We start from the raw sequence: 21,783 nt of genomic DNA, 5'->3' as shown, positions 1-21,783 counted from the left end.
AGAAGGTAAAACTAAGTCAAAAAAAATCCTCTCATTCAAGTAGATTAAGGCCTCTGTGGAACAAGTCAGAAAAATCTCTTAAGAAAAAAAACTGTCATAGGATAGCAAATGACTTCTAGTGAGGATATATAATAGTTTATGCAAGAATCAAATTGTTCTACTGAAGAAAGGTGGGGAGAATGTGGAGAGAGCAAGGACCACACATGAGAGGGAAGTTAGCAAAGCATCTTAATTTTGTCTGTTAATTTTCATCAACAATTGAAATAAAGCACTTAATACGATTATATCATTATTATTAAATTATTATATTGCTATTTCATACATACTCTTATATTTTGCTTGCACATAAAATTAAGGTGAATATTCAAAATATAAAGATAAATTAAAACTTTTAAAAACTAACACTGCATAGATCACAAATTAAACAGCATTTAGCAAAATGATCCACAAAACAGGGCACTGGCGTAGCACACCTCATATTTAAGCAAGCTATTTCCTTGTTTGCTTACAACAACAAGCTGCCAGCATCTCTCTTCTGTTCAGAAAAATCAATAATACCACATTTAAATATCCAATTCAAGACATGGTCTATGACTTTAAGCACCTACCATGACAATAATCCTGACCATGAGAGTGTCCATGGCTATGGCTGTGGTCATGAGTGTGTCCATGTTTATGTTCGTGGCTGTGACCATGACCTCTGTGACTGTGTCCATGGCTGAGACCACCATTAAACAGAGAATGGCTGTGTTCATGCCCTATAAACAAATGAGTATAAATTTAAGTGCCAAATAGAAGTATACTTACATCTGTCTCTAAGCTACTTAAAACATATTCATCTTTCAGGTCACTTCAAGATGTGGCTTTAAATAAATTAGAATAAAATTAACACAAGCTGTTTATATCTAAACCTGTGCTGTGTAGCCATATGAAATACACATCCGATTTGAAAAGTCAAGTACTTTTATACATTCCTACTTCTCAATTTGTATTATTTTTAACCCAACTCAATATGTGCACAAAACTAGATACAAGCACATTAAAAACAGCTAAAAACTCAAAACTGGCTATTATTCATACATTAAAAATTAAAGCTTAAATTGCTGCTTAAAGTCCATAGGCTATTTTATACTATCAGTTTATATGTTAAGCTGAAATAGCTACCAATTAGCTTGGCAGAAAAAAAAAAGAATGTTTACCATATACATTTAGGCAAATTCTGCATTTAAAGTTCAAAAGACCCAAAGACCCTAAGTTGAGAAGTACTTGAATCTTCATCCTATAACTAAAATTTGTTTCAGACATTTTGCTCGTAAAGACTCTGCCTAACTACAGCTTAATTTTGTCCAGAAGATACTCTGCATCTCTCTTCCAATAAGGTAGAGTAGAACTCATGTTCCAGAATGCAGATTCTGGAGTTCCAGGTCTTACAGTTAATGGGTGAGAACTATGTGAGAATACATGAGTTACAGTAGTAACTAGGGCTGGTGTTAAAATATGGACATCAACACTGCAACAAGTCCTGTACACATTTGTCCAGGATTGCCACTAAAAAGACCTAAAAATGTAATACTGGGGCTGTCACTGAAGGATAATAGGGTTCTGGAACACAGGGTGCTAAGAAAGTAAACAGTACTGAAAATTACAGATGTCCTACCAGAACCGTGTGAATGCCCATGACCTCCATGTTGAAAAACAAATATTCCTATAAGGTTTACAATGAATCCTAGTATAGAAACCGGAAGAAGTCTCTCATGATGCACATCAGGAGGCTCCAGTGCCCTCTAGGAAAAATCAAAAACAAAAAAGAAAAAAAACAAGAAGCAAATCATGATATTTTTACAGTCTCATCACATTATTAAGAGGCACTGAAAAAGGTAGCACAAAGTGGTTAGACACAGGAGCACTCCCATACAAACAGGTATACATAAAGACATAATTAAGAATTACTCAGGACTTCCAATTTCTGAGATGGTGCACAAACTAATTCTTATTGTCCGAAGTTGAAGTTGTATAAATAAAGTTGTGAAAGTGTATTAAAATATTCTCAGCAATCTAGCTAGCATTGATTGTAAGATTTCATTTTCCTGTGGGATTCAGCTCTAGAACGTGCAAAAACATTTTAAGTTTGCTTTAATACATGGATTGCCCAAATAATATAAACAATTTCCAGGAGTCTAAAAAGCTTTTTCTTTCTCCTTTGGAGAGTGAGGATGAGGGGAATGAAACAACAGACGAGAACAAATTGTGGTTTTGTTTGTTTTTAAACTTTAACATCTATATTGAAAAAGCTTTAGAAAAAAAAAAAAACAACATAGGACTAACACAATTTGAATCTGAAGCTTCTGAAGGAAGGAGCTATCTGAAGGAGAGAAAAATCTTCAACATCCATCCACAGGGATGAAAGGTACAGGCAACAGAAAAACAATAAGACTTTCAGCAGATGGAAAATTTTGAAGTGACAGGGAGACAAGTGGTCATCATCACAAAAAAAAAGGGAATACTTGCATGGGAGCTAAGACCAGGAGGAAGGCAATGATGTTTCAAAATTACCACTGGAAGGTTAAAGAGTATTACTCAATTTTTCTAGTAAGCTTTGTTGCTGTTTCTAGATTTGGACTCAGCTTTTCCCAATATTTTAGGAAATTTCAGCCCGGTTTGTACTGCTTTTGAAGTATTTACAGGATCATTTATGTAGAGGAAATGTTCCTGACAGCCTTTCACAATTCTCTATTAATTCAAAAAAAAAAAAAAGAATTTATTTTGAACTAGAAATAAATAAATAAATAAATAAATGGCATCTCATTAATAAGTAAAACTTCATGCAAGCTGATCAGAATTAGTTACCAACTTTACTTTTATTAATACCACACTTTAGTGCAGACAACTTTGATATCTAAATTTTAATCTCAAAATCATCAACTGAATCGTTTTATTAAAAAAAATCCAGAATGGTGTCCTTATAAGAGTTCAAACTATCGCCACTTGACATTTATATCAGACTTGAAGATTTGGAAAATAATGCTCTTTCTCTGAGTTATCCAAACTTCTTCACAGAATGTATTTCCATTTCTTATGATTAACTTCTCTACTCTGTATGACAATCTTTGGCCTTTCATTCTTGTCTTCATTTGGCCTTTAACAATGAAAAATACAGGTCTTTCTAGATATACTATACACTGGTTGAAAAAGGACAGCGTCAAGATGACAGAACCTTTACACACCATCAAAACACTATTTAAGAAGCTAGTACTGATATACTGGATTTATGTCACAAAACAGCAATTTCAGATGGCCCAATACGCTGTTCAGATCCCAGATCTTTAAGGAGTGATTTCAGTAATTTTATCCCCATTAAATACACTCTACACACAGAAATTTGATACAAATAGAAATGTGAAAATTGATAGCATAATTTGCATCATTACATACCTCAACGCCTTCAGAAAATATAAAGAATGCTGTAAAGATGAGGAATAAACCATTTACAAAGCCAGCAAGTACTTCTGCTCGGACATATCTGCAACAAACAAAAAAGCAACAGCAGTTATTATCATCTCCATTTAAACGTTGAAAATGAAAAGTGAAACTTAGAAACTGGAGTACAAATTTCTAGTTCTTAAACAACTGAATTACACAGGAAATTTCCAAATGAGGACAGAGTATATAAGCTACAGATAATTATATGAAATTCACTATTTTCTATGTTGACAGAAATTTCACCATTACAGCAAACTTTTACTCAACTTCCACAGGTGTTTTAAAAAACAGCAACTCAGAGATCACTTGGAAGGTAACAGTAATAAAACAATGAAGTGATAAGCGGAGCAAGTGAAAGCAAAGCAGGTACAGAGAATTGAGCAAGCAAGATAGTATCTCACAACAATCCCAGTCCTTAACCTACCAGTCTAACTTAAGTATTCTACTTATGTCCACAGACTCAACTGCAAAATCAGCAAGAGCTTGCCTCTGCAGCCATTACCTGACCTGGATGAAAGAAAGCTTTTGATACTTCCCATTTAAGATAATCTGTACTGGAAGTTATGATATAAATGTATATCTGGAAACCATAAAATATGATTACAACTCACATGTTTATTTAAGAATGTTGACATAAAGTTTTGTTTAATATCAAATTAGTCATACGTTAATTTGTTTCCCCTTTAACAGGGGGATTTTTAGTAAAGGTCTTAAGTAAAAAATAATTATTTCAGCTACTAAATTTCTCCAGTGAAGAAAGAGCCAGGTTAGATTAACATATAATTCCAGTGTAGGAAACACCAGACTTAATATATGGTGGCTGTACTCTAATAAATTGAACATAAGCTGTTTAAATACAGTGCAGTAATTAAGACAGAACCTGCCTTCATTGCAGTTAGTTCATGGCAAAATCAATTCTTCCTAAGCTGATTTCTAGGTATACCAGAATTTCCACCTTAATTAAACAGTGTTTTGAGTCCCAAACCACACGATCCATGCTTAGGCAAGCCAGCTGAAGCTAAATGCTGACATTCAGGTCAGTAATGCTATGGGGAATGGAGCAACCTGTGTTACAGCTCATTTGCTGTTAATTAATTAGCATCACAGATGAATAATACTGTATCACCAGTACTGTTTTACAGGACACAGTGGAACCAAGTTCCCTTGAAACCCAGAACCACTGCAGCAACTATATCCACGAAGGGCACTATATCCACGAAGGGCTGACATTCCTCAGCCTAGAGGACAGTACAGCTGTGTTAATGGCAGCTGTTAACGGCAGCCACAGCCATGACAGACACCTGCTGAATACTGCTGGTTCTGCAAGGCATAGTTTATAATCTCAGATGCAACATCACTGAGACTTGCTCCTTTCAGTGGTAACTGTCTGTTCTGAAAAAGGCGTGGAGCACCGCCAGTCCAAGATTCCCCTCTAATGTACCTCACTACACCATGCAGGCAAACCCATGCTGCAGTTGGTCTTGATACACCGGTGCTGTACACGTGACAAAGCATGGAAGCTTTTTGCTGCCTAACCTGTTTGCACTAGTATTATTGCAGAGCTCTTAGAAGTGAAATTTGCTCGCCAAAAGCAACACCTTTACATTTTTTCCTGTTTTAGGGATACGTTCATATTAAAGGTTTAAATAACTCACCCTAAAAAGCACACTTTCAATATAACTTTTCCTTGTTCTGCAAAAAGAGATTTTGTGTATACAGCGAAAAATTACCACCGAGCTATTTACTGAAATGCCTTAGAGTAACAGCTTGAAGTCTCTTACCCATATGAGAAAGCATCATTTGACCTCCACTTTGAAATAACGGAAGCTGCTAATCCAGCCAATAGAGCAGTGCAATCAAAAAACATATGAAAAGAATCTGATATTAAACCTAAACTGGAAAAGAACAGAAAAAACAAGTTATGCTGGGTATGAGGAAAAAAGAGAACATTCAATCTTGTGACTAGCAAAGTACTACGTCAGCCTCAGGCACGGTTCTGCTAGCACAAGGCAGAACCCCCCACTAGACGGACACTGAAAGTATGCTGACAGAACTGCTTTTGTCAGCCTAGTAAAGGTGCTTTGGAAGACTGCTTAGAGAAAAAACCTCCTAGCATATGATGTCGGGGTGAGGGGTGTGGGAGCGTGTTCTGCTGACACAAACCAAAGCCCCTGCAGTAGACACACCCACAAATAACAAATATTTTTAATTCTGTTTATCAATACCAAGTAACGATAGCATAGTGGACAAGCCAGGTTCATCCGTTTTCTCTGACAGAGTTCCCCCACAAGGCACACAGGATTACTGTAACATAAAAACCCTTTAAGTCTATCAAAGAATTGAAGTTCTACTTTTTACCACCTCAAATTAGAAAACAGTTTAGAAAACAAAATCAATTTATATTACATGCTTTCTAAAGATCTTGATCTATTTCACCCAGTTACAAAGCATTTTTCAACTCTTTCAGCAAATATTTATGATCTGTATGAAACTATTATAGACTTCTGGATCACCTACCGTATATATACAACACACAAGACTTATTTTCTTGATGCAATTAAAGTTCACTTTGTCACAGCTCTACTGGTTGTACTTCCTGACAAAAATATCATAACCAGAAAGATGCTGTTAATCAGAACTGTTGTCATGGATATACCCAAGGACTTCAGATATTCAGACCACAATAAAGATTTCAAAAGAAATCAAGGCAATGTCTCAGCAAAGCCTCAACCTAAACAACAGAAGTTTTGAATTGGAACAAAACTTTCAAATAAATGCAGCTCATTAACGTTATTAGTGATACAAATCCTGACAGCTGCCAGAAAAATATGCCTTCAGTGTGTGGACAGTTCTCAGAATAGAAATTCACTTACGTATTGTGACCAAATCTATCTATCTATCTATATATATGTATATATGTATATATATTTAATATCAGGGACAAAACAGTCTGGTTTTCAAGTTACATTAAAGACCTGGTATATCCTAGGAGAGCTTAGTCTAATAGCTGATACAGAATATAGAAAAATTTACTAAGAATTATGATTAAACTAGCATTAAATAAGTGCCAATTTCAAAATGCTCCATAGGATGAAGAGTTTCTGAGAATGATTATTTCCATTCATTTTGCTCTTGTGACAAGCCTGTTGATTCTACAGTTAGCTTTTCAGGGTAACTATAACATTTAAATGCTTAATACCTTCTCTAGGCAACATATCAATGTTCAGAAATTAAGATTTTATCTTTTCAATTCTTTAGCTTTAATCCCCACCCACAGAAAAAGTTTGAGTCCATTTCTCTTTCAAGAAGGAAAACCAAAAAGAAAACACCACAGTGACTGAGCTATTTTGACTAAAAGGTTCACTTTACCTCCCAAATTCAGCTAGTCAATGGGTAACAACAGGCAATTAGCTGCTAAGGATCACCCCTAGTATGGACCAGAACCACAATAAGGTGCTTCTGCTACAAGTCAAAAAGTCTTACAGAAGATATATCCACACTGACAGGAAGGATAGATCACTAGCACAGCACATTGCTGAGATGTGCTATTTCGGCAAGTGTACAAAAGAAGGCAAGGTTCCTCAGTGACCATATAAGCAAATTTGGCTAGAAAAGTGCACACACACAAGCTGTATTTAAATACTGGCCCCATATAAGTTTATAAAAGTAGTATTTTACACATAGTTTAAAAAAAATGGGTTTAAAGATATTGCTGTTGAGTATATATTACATGCAGTGTATATATAAGTTAACTAGAACTGTTCTGGTGAAGACTACCATTAACACCATTTACAAAAGCAATACTCCCAAACACATTTTCAAATGTGATACTTTGGAAGAGTTTTCGCACACAGATAATTTTAATGTCTACAGCCAAAAAAAAAAAAAAAAAGATTCAACCATGATAAACATTCGTAAAATTGAGTAATGTATGCCTGTGACAAAATAATTTAGGCCTGTAAAGACTGAGGTCTTCTATTTATAATTTTAGTTCACGGTCTTGGAATTTTTGACAATAGTGAAGTCTACTTCAGCACAGCAGTTTTCCCCTCAGGCATCCTATTTCAGAGCTAATGCTTTACCAGATACAAAGTGCTAAGAATTTTTCTTTGATGTTTATTCACACTGCAGCAACTTGACACTTTCTACAATTAGGGCAGGCTGAAAAACAGTTTCAGTACGCATTCTACAGATCATATTCTCTTTTACCTGAAATAAAAGAACTGCAACAAGTATTTCCCTTAAGTTCTTTTGACTACTACATACATAAATGGATGTAAACATAAAGTAGGTAACACTATCAATTAGATTTGAGTTACTCCTACCTACTAAGCAACAGTAATCTTCATGGAAAGTTTGTTTTTCATTTTTTAAACTTTAAAGAATGACACTACCAAAGCATATTTTAAACTTATGAATGTATTTGTACCTAGCAACCACAAACTGGTTATTGATGGTTCCCTCCAAGTATGAAATTAATTTACCAAGTTTGCTACAGGTGTCTGCTTCTTCATTTTGCAAAGTTTAAAGATAGCAATCATTTACTCTTTTTGCTGGTGACCACCATACCTCTTCCAGTTAGACTGGAATATGTCTGCACTGAAACAAAAGCAAACAACTACCTGTTCCATCTGTGCTTTCAGGTAAATGCATTCAAGTTAATTTCAGTTCAAAAGTGATACAATGGTGTTAAAACAATGATGAGCCACAGCTTATAGACCTTATCAGTCCTTATATCTTTCCCTTATCAGCTGCAACGTATTGACCAGAAGATAAACATTTTGTTCTAGAAGCTGAAGGAAGCAGAGGCTGAAAGACCACTTGTTAAATGGTTTAGTTTAATGGCCAGTGCACAGTTAAAATTTTGTGTGACTAACTCGGAAGTTCAGCATGCTGTTTTACCCTACAAAGGTCAAAGCAACTTAATTCATAACTCAGTACTTGTATCACTTTGTATGTTGTATATAAACAGGATTTGAAACAGCAAACAACAGTTGTCAAACTGGACTAAATTACTGATCATAAACAGGTTCTGCAAGTAGCCCTCAGTTTGCAAAGATTACAAAATGGCTTTTTTGTATAGTCTCTCAGAAAAGAGAAGTGTCTAAGGACTAACTGCTACTGAAACAAACAAAGAAAAAAACACATTAGCTCTATAGCCAGAAACCATACAGCAAGGGATCATTGCAATGTGCTCAAACCTGCAAGATGACCACAAGTGCAACACCAACGCAGCTTAGCCACTTTCAAGACTGAAACTAACATCTCAGAGTAAACAGAGGCAGGTGTATTTATCACCATGGGTCAGGAAAGACTGTGTCTGCAACACATTTCACCGCATGGCATAGACACACTCAGTATTCAAGGTACAGCAATGAGTGAGTCAGCTGCACAAAAGACAGGAAACTTGGTAAGAGTTATTTTAGTAATCTAGCAATCTGACTGCATCTGAGATTTCTTCTAACGACCTGTAACTTAAAGAGACAAAAAAGGTGGGTGTGAAGTGATTACTAAGGTAAACAAGTGATCCAGTTAAGCAGTAGTAACACGGGGATGTATGCAAAACTTCCACTAGCAGCACAACACATCAACCAGAGTATAATCTAGCAGAAACCCTGTAGTCACACATACCACATCTAAGAGAGGACACTTCCACAGTTGATTTAGTAGCACAAATGCATGTGCAGTAAATATTTTAAAACAGAAGAGCCCGAGTAGCAGACTTCAACTTTTAGCTCTCATCTAGGAAAATATGGCATCCGTTCTGTTGTCTGTCCTTCAAGAACATCAACATTCCAGACTATTTGTAAGAGGATCATATAACTTAGATCGTGGTTTTGTGATTTAAAGAAACAACTCAGCAACTCGTTAAACAAAACCTAAGAATATAAGAAATAATCAAAAAGAGAAATGAAGATTTTATTTTAGAACTTATCAACAATTTTGGGGGCTGAAATCATAGATTTTATTTCAAAATAAGAATAGCCCAGTCAAAGAACCCATGGCAACCTACTTACATTTGAATGGATAAAGGCATATTTTTCAGAATCGTGATCAAACAGAAAATCCATAGTCTATGGAAGCCCAGGGAAGACTCATTTGAACAACCATGGCAGTTTTTTTCAGTCTTACCATCTCTGTCTCATTGACATCGTTAAGGACACTAGTGAGAACAGAATTCAAGATCACCTTCACCATGCTTCTAACGCAGCATCAGGCACCCAAGACAGGTGCACTAGAATAAAGAGCTGCTCCAAGATGATACCAAAAACCCCTTTCATAAATGTTCCATTTCTACATGTCTCATGCTGACAGCCAAAGGAGCTGTGCTCTTCAGATCTGAGAAGTGATTTTCCCTATATGGCTCCTTTTTTTTTTACTTACATATTTGTTCTTTCAAGACATGAACCATCTGCTTTGACAGTAGGCATGCCTCATTATATTCGCTGCTATTCCTCTCTACCAAGGAGAGGCTTGGTAAATTTTTTTTTCAAGCCCAAAAACTAGGCTTAACGTAAAAATACCTGAAATTAGTGACTTGAAATATAAACATGAGGTCCAACTAATGAATATCCAGCAAATCCTAATTCTTAATCTCCAAACCAAATAAGAATAAATGAGTTCTTGCAGTTCCAGTAAGCTCAATTCTTCAGTATCAAATTTCTGGCAAGTTTCACTTCAGTTTCTTAGTTTAGTTATCTCAGATACAGGACCTTTTCTCTCAGATATTTCATTCCTCGTCACACTAACAAAAATTTGTTATGCTTAAAACAAAACAAGTACATATGAACATACAGTTGTCTATGCCTGAACCATTTAGAACAAAATATTCCCATCTCCTGAGCTATTCAGAAAAATACTCTTACTCAAACTATGTATACAATAGTCCACACACAACTTGCAGAAGTCAACCAACAAAGTCAAACCTAAGTACATCTGAGACAGTCTACAGAGCGCCAAGAGAGTCTGTGCTCCAGACAGCACTGGGTTCTCACTAGCATTACAGTAGCTGTTACTGTAAACAGTGTTAAGGATTTGATCGTATAATTTGAGAGAATTAGAAAAATATGGTAAGTAGTAGGATGCAACTGTTTCCAAACAGACAGTGCTCCTCAGGACTCCTAATCAAGTGTCCGAGAAATCTGTGCCCATACTACAGCTTTTGGTAAAGATCTCTTTGAATTCCACACGCAAGGACAAATTGTTGGGCTTAAAACATTCCCATGGCAGTCGACTGATGTACGAACTTATAAATGTATCGCCATAAAATAACACCTCTGTTGAGAACAACGCACGTGATGAAGATGCCACGTTATCTGTTCTCCACCTGTAACACCATACAGCAGTTACTTCACATGTCCTGATTATGTTCTAATACAGATTTTTTCAGTACCAGTTTAATCAAGTCCCTGCCATCTTTTACACCTCTGTGGATTTATGTGCCACTTTTCTATACCTGGAGGTTTTAATTCTCGTTTCTCATTCAGAGCTGGGACAGTCGGTGCGGTGCCGGTTTCTGCCACCCAGCATTTACAAGCTCCCATTTCCAGACAAAGGATCGCCGTGGCAAGCGGCCAGGGGGAAGCGGTTAGAGCCCCCGGATCCCGGGGCTCACTGCGAGGCCGGGCTTCTCCTCCCAGCCAGGCGAGCAGCCGCCGGGCCGGCCGCCCCAGACAGGAACGCCGCCTCGGGAGCTGCCACATCTCGCTGGGGGGCCGGGGGGCTCGGCAGCCCCCGGGGCCCCGTCGGGCAGAGCGGAGCAGAGCTGAGCTGAGCCCGAGCCCAGGCCCGGCCCCGCCGGAGGGAGACGTGGCAGCCGCGGGAGGCGCCGCTTCCTGCGCGCACAGCCGCCCCCGCCGGCCGCCCGATACCTGTTGCTCCAGATGCCGTAGAGCAGCTCCACGAAGGCGAAGGAGAGGTTGAGGCAGAGGAAGAAAAAGAGGTTGCGGGAGGTCTTGTCGGCCAGGATGGACCTGCGCGGGGACACACACAGCGGGTCACGGCCGGAGGCCTCGGCCGGGCGGCCCCGGCCTCGCCCACCTCGGCCCCTCGGTGGGGCTCGGCCCCGGCTCTCACCTGAACCAGCCCGACGCCTTCCGCAGCAGGTTGAGCCGGGGCGGCTTGTACTCGTCGTCCTTGATGGAGAGGGGCAGCATGGTGCGGGGCGGCGGCGCGCCCGGCCGGCGGGGCACGGACGGGACGGGACGGGCAGGGGCAGGGCAGCGACAGGGCCGGGCAGCGCCGGCAGCGGGGCCGGGAGGGGGCCGGCAGGGGCCGGCAGCGCTCCGCAGCCCTCCCCAGCCTCACTTCCGGCCCGACCGCGCCTGCGCACCCCAGGCGCTGCCGGGGCTGGCGCCGGGCTGGGGCTGCGGCCCGGGCCGAGCAGCGGGGCCTGGCGGGACGGAGCGCGGGGCCGCGAGGTGCGGAGCGGTGCGGGGCGGGGCCGCGAGGCGCGGGGGGCTCGGGCCGGCCCGCGCGGGAGCGAAACCGTGCGTGAGGGGGCAGCCGGGCCGGCGGTGCGGGGCTCCCTGCCCTGGGGTTGGGGTCCTGCCGCCAGAAGGAGGGGGCCCCTCAGGAAGTCATTTTTCTTTAGAAAAGAGGGTTGAAATATTGTACGTTGGCCGACGGTTCTTATTTCCGTTAGTCTTGGTTTGAAAAGATGTTCTCTACAGGTGGTGTATGTTTGTGGTCAGTGTTACATTGCAATTTCATAACTTAATTGGCAAGAGTAATCAATGCTTTCTAACTGAAAAGTGCTATGATCTTAACTGTAAAGGTTCTGTATAAGACATTTAAGTAGCAGGTACATAGTAGCATTCTTGCTTATCGCTACAGCCTATTGTATGTAATTGAGTAAGCATAAGGATGTGATGAAACAGGGGGTTCATTACTGGAGTAAACAACACTTAAATTTCAACCTGAATTGTGCTTTAAATTTTTACTAATTAATCATCATAGTAGAATTGGTAAGTACTGTCACGTCTAGGTTGCGACTGGGGGAAGAGAATTTGAGGCTCACCTTTACAAAATCACGTATGACCAAGCAGATATGACCAAGATATGCTGGAGCTAAGAAGTGCTGAGTAGCTACTGCTGCTCCTCTATCCTCTTTACAAATCAAGCATGACCTAAAATGAAGCAACCAAAACCAGTGATTAATTTCTGGAAAGAGCTTTAATGACTTCTCTAGCATCACAAAATAAGTCAGTGATAAAACTGGAACTCAAACTTATACAGCTTTCTTAGGTTACTGTCCTGCATCTTGTGCACGCTTCCTTTTTGTGCTTACACTTATATTTGCTTTCCCTTCTCTACCTGACAGACCAGGTAGTTAAAAAACACCAGATGTTGTGCCTTAAACCTCTGATGCAATTGCTAAGCTTTGTAAAGGAAAGTTTGAAGGGGATGAGCCAGAAAAGATCTGTTACTGGGACTACTTGCTTGACTATGGTAGCCAAATGATGCATTTTAGTGGTGATTGGTAAACTTTGTAATGGACTGTGAGGTTCTGGAGACCTTCTTGCATCTCTGTCTGACCCTAAGGATAGAATGCAGAGATGTTGCAATGGTTAGGGAAAAGAAAAAAAAAAAAAAGTGCTGTGTTTTCTTTCTAACCAATTGGTTTAATATAATAATTTGTTCCTGGAGATTTCATTGAAAGGCAGAAATAATTACTCAGCTGAGCAATAGGAAAAGGGATTGGATAATTGCCAAGAATGTGCACGTGAATTGGTAATCAACAGGAATGTTAATTTACAGAAAGATGGTGGTAGCATGTGGGCTAACTGTTGATCTTTAGTTATAGACTCCTTTTAATCTCCATCAGATTCAAGGATCACAAACGACTGTCCTGTAAAAACAACAGGGGAGAAAACAGTCTTACCTGGCAACAATGAGGTAAGTTGAGGGTTTTTCTAGACTACGTAATTTATGTTCGTATCTTCAAGCACAATATATGAGCTTTAGGGGGGGAAAAAGATCAAAACTTCTGTGAAAAAACACAAGTCAGCCTGTCAAAAATTTTAATTGATGAGACTGTCCTGGATCATTCAATTTAACCAGAGTTTCCAGCTGAAAGCCTTGAACATACTAGTGGAGTAACACCTGATATTTGTAGTTGAATAACTACTTAGCAGTAAGCTTAGATTCTTTATCTTTTACCCAATGCATACCAATCTTGCTAGTAGAGAGAAGGAACAGGTGTGGATCACGCATCATTTGAGGTGCAGACCATGGAATGCAGTGATTGGTAGATCTCGCTGAGGTTACAATTCATAAAGGTCTGGAGAACTTGGAATACTGCTTAAGAGGTGAAAATCAAGACTGCCTTTGTAGGAGCTGCTTTGTAAGAGGTCCCACTTAGTTCCCAAAGCAGGAGGATCCAGAAACCCCTGCCTTATATTAGGCTGACCCCTGCACCCCAACCCTGCAGTTAGCTAATACACAGCACGTAGCCTCTGATGCCTCCACTTTCTGCTGGATTCTGGATTTCAGAACAGCTGCTTCTGATGTTCCCACATCCCTACATTTCTTCATTTGGCATGATTCTTTTGCCCTACCTGTGTGATAGCTTCAGTTAGTATGATCAGAACCGTATTTTCCACAGTCTGTGTACTTGAGGAGGCACCTTCTTTCCCTTTTGTTTCACAACTAAGGCGAGGCTCCTGCAATGCTGGAAGTACAATTTGTTTTCTAATTTCAGCTGGATGAGTTTGGTATGTAAATGTTCACTCAAAAACACAGTACTGAGAAAATAAGAGATGGTAACAATATAGAGATAAAGAATTAATCTAAGTTAATTTTTGGAAAATGAGGAAATTCAGAGTTAACCCAAAAAAGCAGAGGTGAAAAGCATGTAAACATTAGAAACCAAGTACCAGAAGTATCTGCCGTGATAGCTGAAATTAATTGTCTCAGGTTCTAAAATCCTCCTTACATATTCACTCATTTATTTACTTAAACAAAAGTTTATGTTATGGGAGTTTTGCGCAAGTAAGGGAGGTAGCTGTACATGGGATTAATAACTTTTCCTTTCCTGTTACTTGTTTTAAAGGTGTTTTCACTTCTGTAAACTTCCAGGACGAGTTATGGGAATCCGCCTACTACGCTTCACTTCCGTGGTGATCGTTGTCTTGCTTCTTGTGGCAGGTGCTTTAACAGCTTTGCTTCCCAATATCAAAGATGACAAAATGCCCAATTTGCGAAGGGAACCCAAAGCCCAGAGTCAGTCTATCTTGGATTCATTTACTCTTATTATGCAGACATACAATAGAACTGACTTACTGCTAAAGCTTTTAAATCATTATCAAGCCATTCCCCATTTACATAAAGTGATTGTTGTGTGGAACAACATTGGTGAGAAGATACCAGAGGAAATGTGGAATTCCTTGGGTCCTCATCCTGTCCCTGTTGTCTTTAAAGTTCAAGCTGTAAATCGTATGAGGAACAGACTCCAGAATTTCCCCGAGCTGGAAACAAAAGGTAATCAGCAGTTCATATTACTACTAATATTTTCATACTCAAAATCTGTATTCTGAAGAGAGATGGTTTGAGTTATACTATGTAATGAATCCATGGAAGTGTTGGGCCACTTAATGCAATGTAGGTAATACAGAAGGAACTTGTGTTATAGTATTAGATGCCCATCACCACCAGAAGCAGCTGGCTAGAAGTTGTCAATTAAGAGTAAGAAAAAAAAAAAGAAGGGATGTCAAATGCATTTCATAGGCCTTTGCAACTTTGTCTGTTCTCCATTTGCTTTGTCTAGCAAACATAGGTAGTTCACTGAAATGCATAGTGCACATATTTGTGGAGTCTCTGCATTAATTTGGTCTTAAGCTATCTGATAAAGACTTGATTTAATTCATCATTTTAAGACAAAGTTCTCAAGCATGTTCTACTCTTCAGAGAAACTCCCCTCCCTAACTGTCCAGCTTTCTATCTCAAGTCACACATACTTTTTAATAATATTTTCCCAAGTATTTGGCTATTCATCTAAATATTCTTCCTAAGCTCTTTCCAGGAGAAGCACAACAATAAGTCCTGTTTGTTTCAAGTGGAAAAAAAACCCAAATGTTGCATTACAGACCTGATCTTACTCATGATTAGTAAAGGTAATTCTATTTACTGCCCCCTTCCTAACATGCCTTGCTACTCAAACCATGAATTTTAGGCAGACACTAGAAACTTCAGCTTCCCCAGCGGGTTTGTTTGTTTGTTTTACTGTAATACAATTGTGCTGACTGTAAAATTAGAAGCCTTAAAGCATCTGGAGTTCTGATATAATTTTTCATTATTTTCTGATAATGATATTTTCTGATAATTTTCTTTTCCATTTTCTGATAGCCTTTTGCCTAAAATTTAAGGCAAAGATTTTTCGATCATAGTTAATTGCATTGGCATCATTCAATATGATTTATTAGGCTTGCTTACTCGAACTTGGAAATAGCAAGGAGATAGGTAAAATTTTATGCTTAAAATTCCTTATACCATTCTTCAGTATATGAGATTTAATCCTTTTTAGTTGTATTTTACACAAGGTTAGTAGAATTTGAAGTTGCATTGTGAAACACTCCAAAGTTTTCCAACAAAGATCTGTCCAGCTGTACTACAGGTGATCAGAGGTTCCTGAATTTTGTTGTAGGATGGCAAATACTCTAAAATTTAGGTTTTCATCCAGTTACTGCAGAGCTGCAGCCTTGCTTTAGCTTTGAAATCTAAGTATGTTTTCAGAATTTGCTTTCAAGGAGTTATGATACAAGTCTGCAATTTAGCTAAATGGTTATAGAAGTTTCACAGCTAACTTGTCAAATTCTGTACTGCATACTGTGCCCATGTATTTTAATCCTTCGCTAAGTTAAAAATTTTTTTTTTTTCCTTCCTTCAGCTGTTTTAATGATGGATGATGATACACTAGTCAGTGCTCATGACCTTGCTTTTGCCTTTTCTGTTTGGCAGGTAATGTTTTGCTCCTTGGCAGGCAGTATTTATGAGTTACAAATGAGATTAATGGTTTTAATTAGACTAATACTATATCACAGTGTTCTACCATTGTTTTTCTAGCTGTAAAATTAGATTTTAAAAGGATTGAAACATTGAATAATAGAAATTGCCAAAATGTTCGTCAACATTAGTTATACCTGAAAGTTTGTAACTTTCAGATTTTTAACTCTTCTTGTACATGAACACAGAAGTTGCCAATTGCTGAATTAATTTAAATTGCTAGTAGGCTGCAAAACAAAAAATAAGAGGCTTTGGTTTTTCTGTATATCTAAGAGATTGTAAAATTTGATTTTTGTGCCAAGTATACAGCTGCAAATTGAGGACAGATATTTGTTAATGCTATACAATATGGAATGAGGCATATCGTGTTAAGTTTGCAAAACTGTATTTAAGTGCAGCATTTCTGTAGATCAAAGGAGCATATGCCAACAGCTGTGTTCTCTGTATTTACTGGCAGTAATCTTATGCTCCTCCCATTAAAAAAAAAGAAAAAGCATAAGTTTTCATGAAAGATGTATAACATTTTTATTTCACAGCGTCATCTTCATTTTAATTTTTTTAAATTTCTTTTTTACTTTCAGCAATTTCCAGAGCATATAGTGGGATTTGTACCTAGAAAGCACATTTCTACTCCTTCAGGTGTATACAGTTATGGCAGCTTTGAATTGCAGAACCCTGGATTTGGAAATGGAGATCAATATTCTATGGTTCTTATTGGTGCAGCATTTTTTCATAGTGGGTATTTAGAAGACTTTCAAAGACAGCCAGAAGCTGTTTATGCCTTAATAGATGAAACTCAAAATTGTGATGATATTGCCATGAATTTTCTGGTAGCAAGGCATACAGGGAAGCCTTCAGGAGTGTTTGTGAAACCTGTTGATATAAGAAATTTAGAAAAAGACACTAACAGCGGCTACTCCGGAATGTGGCACCGAGCAGAGCATTTGTTACAGAGATCTTACTGTGTAAATAAACTGGTAAATATTTATGATGGCATGCCTTTAAAATATTCTAATATCATGATTTCTCAGTTTGGTTTTCCTAACTATGCCAATCACAAAAATAAAATGTAAGCCAATGAATTTAAGGGGTTAGATGTTAAATAATACTCAGTGAATTGTACTGAATGCAAGGAGAGAAGATGTAATTACTGCATCTTGGCCATCCTTAATTGTAGCCTCCAAATTTTTTCCATACAGCTTTTAATTTTTATTTTTTTGTCCCCCTTTCTTACTAACCCCCCAAGGAAGGTTTTGAGAAAACTTTAAAAATAAATACCAATGTTCGGTTATAATAAAATTATCCTCTTTCCTTCACCTGAAAAGCATTTACAATTAGGCCATTTCTCCAGAAACTTGCAGACAAAAATGCACCCCTACCCTTAGTGTTCATGATTTATTATTATTATTATTTTTAATATACGTATCTAGTCAAATGAAGTTTAGGAATATTTTTGATAGTTACATGTTTAGATGCTTCCTTCCCCTCTCCTCCTCCTCCAAACAGTTCCCAGTGAAACTATACAAGGGCTGCAGCAAACGGCTGGCCATGCTTCTAGGCTCCTGTACAAAATCCTTTTGAATGTTGTATATAAGCTGTTATTCTGTATTCTGAGATGTTTCTGAAGCTGCTATGAAAGCAAACCAGGAGAAGAGTACCCCACCTTAATCTGAGATAGTCCTAAAATCGTTGCCTACAGTAACTGCTCCTTCTGAGACAGTGGAAAAATGATCTCTTTGATATGGCTTTTTCCTATTAATAATTTGCCTAGAGTTGCTGAAACACTGCAGACAGTCGAAAGGTAAAACCTAACAGTAGGAAATGTACAAAAACATGAATACATAAAATATGAAAATCATATACGCAGGGAAGCAAAAGAAAACGAGATTGTCTTATTAATACTCTCTTGAGTACTTAGTTTTGTTTTGTTATATTGCATGCGCATTGTTACAAAAATGTTCCCAAGAAAATTCTCACTTTTTAAAATAAAACAAGTCTTATTTACAGTTCCTGATGAGAATAAGCTGTTCTACATTTATTCCAGAGTGTACATTTTGTAATATTACAGGTCTGCTTTTTTTTTTTTTTAACTACTATTTCAAGTGAATGTTGACTTTTTGGTTCCTTTCATCTCTGTTTTGGTACCTCTAGCAACCGAATTAAAATGTACAATGAATGGGTAAAACATAAGTGTTCTAAAGTACAGTGATGTAGCAGGGATGGACTATTACTGGTCTCTGAATTATGTGGCTTCAGGCAAGAAACAGCTATTATTAATAGCTTTTGTTATATTGGGACTCTAGTTTTGTAAATATTATGTTAACATAGGACAAACCTGTTTTCAGTTAGCTGCTCAGCTGAACAAAAGCAATGTTTGAAAAATGTAACAAGTTCTTTACAGCTGATTCTGAATGTGGAGTCTGGGTTACTTTGGGAGGAGCGGAGGACTCTTGTCTTGTTCTATCAATGTTAAAGGATTTGTTTTATCGTCAGTGAAGTCTTCCTAGTATTTTTGTAAGTTTTAAGGGGTGAAATCTTAATTTGGCAATGTAAAGTCTGTTTAATTTTCTTGTAATAGTGAAAAGTAAACTTTAATTACTGTGCTGTAGTGATAAGTAGTATCCAAATAGATCTATGACCTTTCCAGAAACGCAACTTTCATAGAGGTAACGTACTGCATTTCATTTACTTAATTGTTCATCTGTAATTTTTGTTCTGTGCAGTATTAACTGAAATTGTGAAGAGTCACAGATACTGTTTACCTTACTTTTAAAATGTAAAGTGAACTGTCAGCTGAGCCAAATCTTAGTATTGGGTTCTTTGTTGGGGAGAAGGGGTTGGTTTAGAGCTTTTTTTTTTTTTTTTAAGCTCTTTATCAGTGAAGGAATTAATCGAACAGGCTTTTATTATACTTGTAAATTTAATTTGTACCATTGTCAAATAAAAAAATATAAACAGATTTGTTATGTATTTATTTTCACATTATTGACCAAGTTTTCATTGTTAGATGTCTAAAGTAAGCTCACAGTTTCAATATGAATGAGCAGTACCAATATCTTATTCTTTTAAAATACCCTAGGTATTTGTTGACGCATACGTTCACTTAATTTAGGTAAAGTTCACACTAAAGGGGTAAAAAAGACATAATAAAATCATAGCAGTAAGCAGTTATCTTAAACAGAAAAGCAAATTCAAAGATCGGACTTGAAGTTTAGCTATAATTCATTTTGCTTAGGAACCAAAGGGGTTTTGTTTGTTTTTAACTTGTTTGTTGGTAACTACAAATAATGTGTTTGTCCATCGACGGTTATAAAAGTGCCTTGAAAGTCTGTGCTCAAATATATTACTGAACATTTAATTTATATTTTAACAAAATAATATGTATTTGATGAGCTCTTCTAGGAGATTACGTAGATGTCACTTGGAAATATCTTGGAGTCTGAGCAGATTCATCACCATCTCTGAATTTTCTGTAGAAATTAGTGTTTATGCAATATAGATTTTTTTTTAAATGGCATCTTAAGATACCTATTTAAGAAATACTTGTAAAAAAAATCATTTTTAATTTAAGGAGAAGTTGGTTTCTTAAAATTACATTTTTAAAACAGGGTATAGTCCTAAAATTATACGAGAGGACTTCAAAAAAATTGCTGCTTTACCTACAGTTAAAAAAAAAGGCCACAAGATGTCACTGTCACCTTGATACATGGTGTCAAACATTAAAAATAGTAATTGGAATAATTATAATAAGAAAATGAGATGAAAACATTCTGAAAGCATTTTAAAAGGTGTAAGCCTACTATAAAAGCTATGAGAGAATGCTGGAACTGAAAAAAAAACAAACATGGAGGTTATTTGATACAGTTTTACAGGAGGAAGAGAAAGATAAAGAGTATTTTCTATGCTTAGGGTTCTAGCTAACTGCCACTAATGAAAAGCTTGTATGCAACCAAAACATTTGTTATTTTGCCAAAGGTATGTAAGTCTGCAAACAATTTTTGAGAGGGGGTCTTCAGTTTCCAGTCACATATGCATTCTAGATATACTAACCTAGCCAGATATGTTTACAAGGAACAGGCTTAAGCATAAACTATCTAGGGATTCTAGATACTGGGAATGTAGCTTGTTAAACAGCTCCATCTTTGCTTCTGTTGCCCAAGATACCTTAGTTAAAGCTAACTTGAGACTGCTCATGCATATTCCCCTCAATGTGGCGTGCACTTAGAAATGTGTGTTGCATTGGCCTGTAATGAAAGTTTGAGTAAAAATTACGTATGGTTTTGGATATATTGCCCTGTAGAGAATTTCTACTCCAAGACATTGCTTGTAAATAAAGAGTTGAGTATTTGTTTTAATTACAGGTAAAAATACAAGAGAAAGCCGTATAGAACAACATAGATAAACACATTGATTTCCATGGAAAGCAAATACCCTCCAGCAACCTTTACTTAATGTGGTGTTACTGAAGGCTACAGTCTCAGTCTTGCAAGTATGTTGTACAGAATAGTACTTACTAGTAAGAAAGAAATTCCTTGCTTAAGCTCATAGGACCAGACTCAAAGAGAGCGATACTTAGGAATATTAGTTCTGGAGCTATTAAAAAAAAAAGAAAGAAAGAAAAGAAAAAAAGAAAAGAACAATGTAAGAATGCAGGTACAAAATAATTAGAACCAATACCAAAAATAAATAAGCAGCTACAAAAATAAATACTTGAAAAAGTGTTTTCACTTCAGCACTTTTGAAGTTTTTAAGTATCATCATGTGCTTATGACACTAGATTAAAAACAGAAGAGTCAAAAGTGTTTTACACTCCTGTTTAGCCTCATCTGCAAGCACACTAGAATTAAGTATGTGAACTGGGAGTGATTCTAGGTTACGTTATGAAAAGATGGGGATAATAATGTAGACCTCAGAGCTGCATATTACATTATTACGTCTTTCTAAGGTATTTCAACTTTTTTTTTCTCTCCTCTGGGGAAGAATAGCATCATTTTTCTTTAACAGATTACCTCACTTTTATTACCTTTTTCTTGAATAGGTGTGAGAATGAGACGAGCAGTCTGCTCTATTTGGCACTTACAAGTTCTTTTGGAAGGGGTGGGTGGAAGAAAGACATTTCCAATGCTTTTAATGCTTCTGTTTCTCTGTCAGGAGGTTAATTGCAGCCAACAGGCTAATTCAGCTTTTCTGAATCAACTGCCAGAAGCCAAATCTTTCTTCAAGCAGAAAGCCACGGGTGCCTTCTTGTCGTGTTACCACAGCCCTGGCAGCGCACGTGAAACATTTCACCGCTGCTTAACC

At 37.6% G+C, this 21,783-nt stretch overlaps 2 protein-coding genes across 12 annotated transcripts in view; one reads left to right on the top strand and one right to left on the bottom strand.

Annotated features, from left to right (window-relative positions):
• Positions 1-11,779, bottom strand: part of SLC30A7 (solute carrier family 30 member 7) — a 30,134-nt gene extending 18,355 nt beyond the window's left edge. The window contains exons 1-6 of one of the 2 annotated variants that reach the window (XM_083847569.1): positions 11,557-11,779; positions 10,937-11,453; positions 5,262-5,375; positions 3,433-3,520; positions 1,658-1,784; positions 609-758 (exon numbers count right to left, since the gene is read on the bottom strand). In XM_083847569.1, coding sequence (XP_083703695.1) covers positions 609-758; positions 1,658-1,784; positions 3,433-3,520; positions 5,262-5,347 — 451 coding nt within the window. In that variant the 5' untranslated portion in view covers positions 5,348-5,375; positions 10,937-11,453; positions 11,557-11,779. The remainder of the gene's footprint in view (positions 1-608; positions 759-1,657; positions 1,785-3,432; positions 3,521-5,261; positions 5,376-10,936; positions 11,454-11,556) is intronic. The other variant, XM_083847568.1, reaches the window with a different exon arrangement.
• Positions 11,429-19,439, top strand: EXTL2 (exostosin like glycosyltransferase 2). 10 transcript variants are annotated; one of them, XM_083847585.1, is made up of 7 exons: positions 11,429-11,585; positions 13,307-13,377; positions 14,560-14,628; positions 14,902-14,961; positions 15,493-15,593; positions 16,367-16,437; positions 17,064-19,439. In XM_083847585.1, exons 2-7 carry the CDS (start codon positions 13,373-13,375, stop codon positions 17,553-17,555), a joined length of 798 nt encoding a protein of 265 aa, XP_083703711.1. In that variant the 5' UTR covers positions 11,429-11,585; positions 13,307-13,372; the 3' UTR covers positions 17,556-19,439. The 10 variants fall into 10 exon arrangements, 8 of the variants coding, with proteins under 8 accessions (XP_083703711.1, XP_083703706.1, XP_083703710.1 ...); XM_083847584.1 differs by lacking the exon at positions 11,429-11,585 and adding an exon at positions 11,768-11,900; XM_083847586.1 differs by lacking the exon at positions 11,429-11,585 and adding an exon at positions 11,992-12,152.
• The last annotated feature ends 2,344 nt before the right edge of the window (positions 19,440-21,783 follow it).

This window comes from Anser anser, assembly GCF_964211835.1.
Source record: "Anser anser genome assembly, chromosome: 8".
Classification (NCBI taxonomy): Eukaryota; Metazoa; Chordata; class Aves; order Anseriformes; family Anatidae; genus Anser; species Anser anser.
The sequence above is the reverse complement of the archived record's forward strand: the minus strand, read 5'-3'. Positions and strand labels throughout refer to the sequence as shown.

What these genes read in the sequence shown, in the direction of transcription:
- EXTL2 (XM_083847580.1), top strand. An exon ending in CCCCGAGCTGGAAACAAAAG is followed by an intron (nt 14,962 to 16,366) that starts GTAATCAGCAGT and finishes TCCTTCCTTCAG; the next exon opens with CTGTTTTAATGATGGATGAT. An exon ending in TTGCCTTTTCTGTTTGGCAG is followed by an intron (nt 16,438 to 17,063) that starts GTAATGTTTTGC and finishes TTTTACTTTCAG; the next exon opens with CAATTTCCAGAGCATATAGT.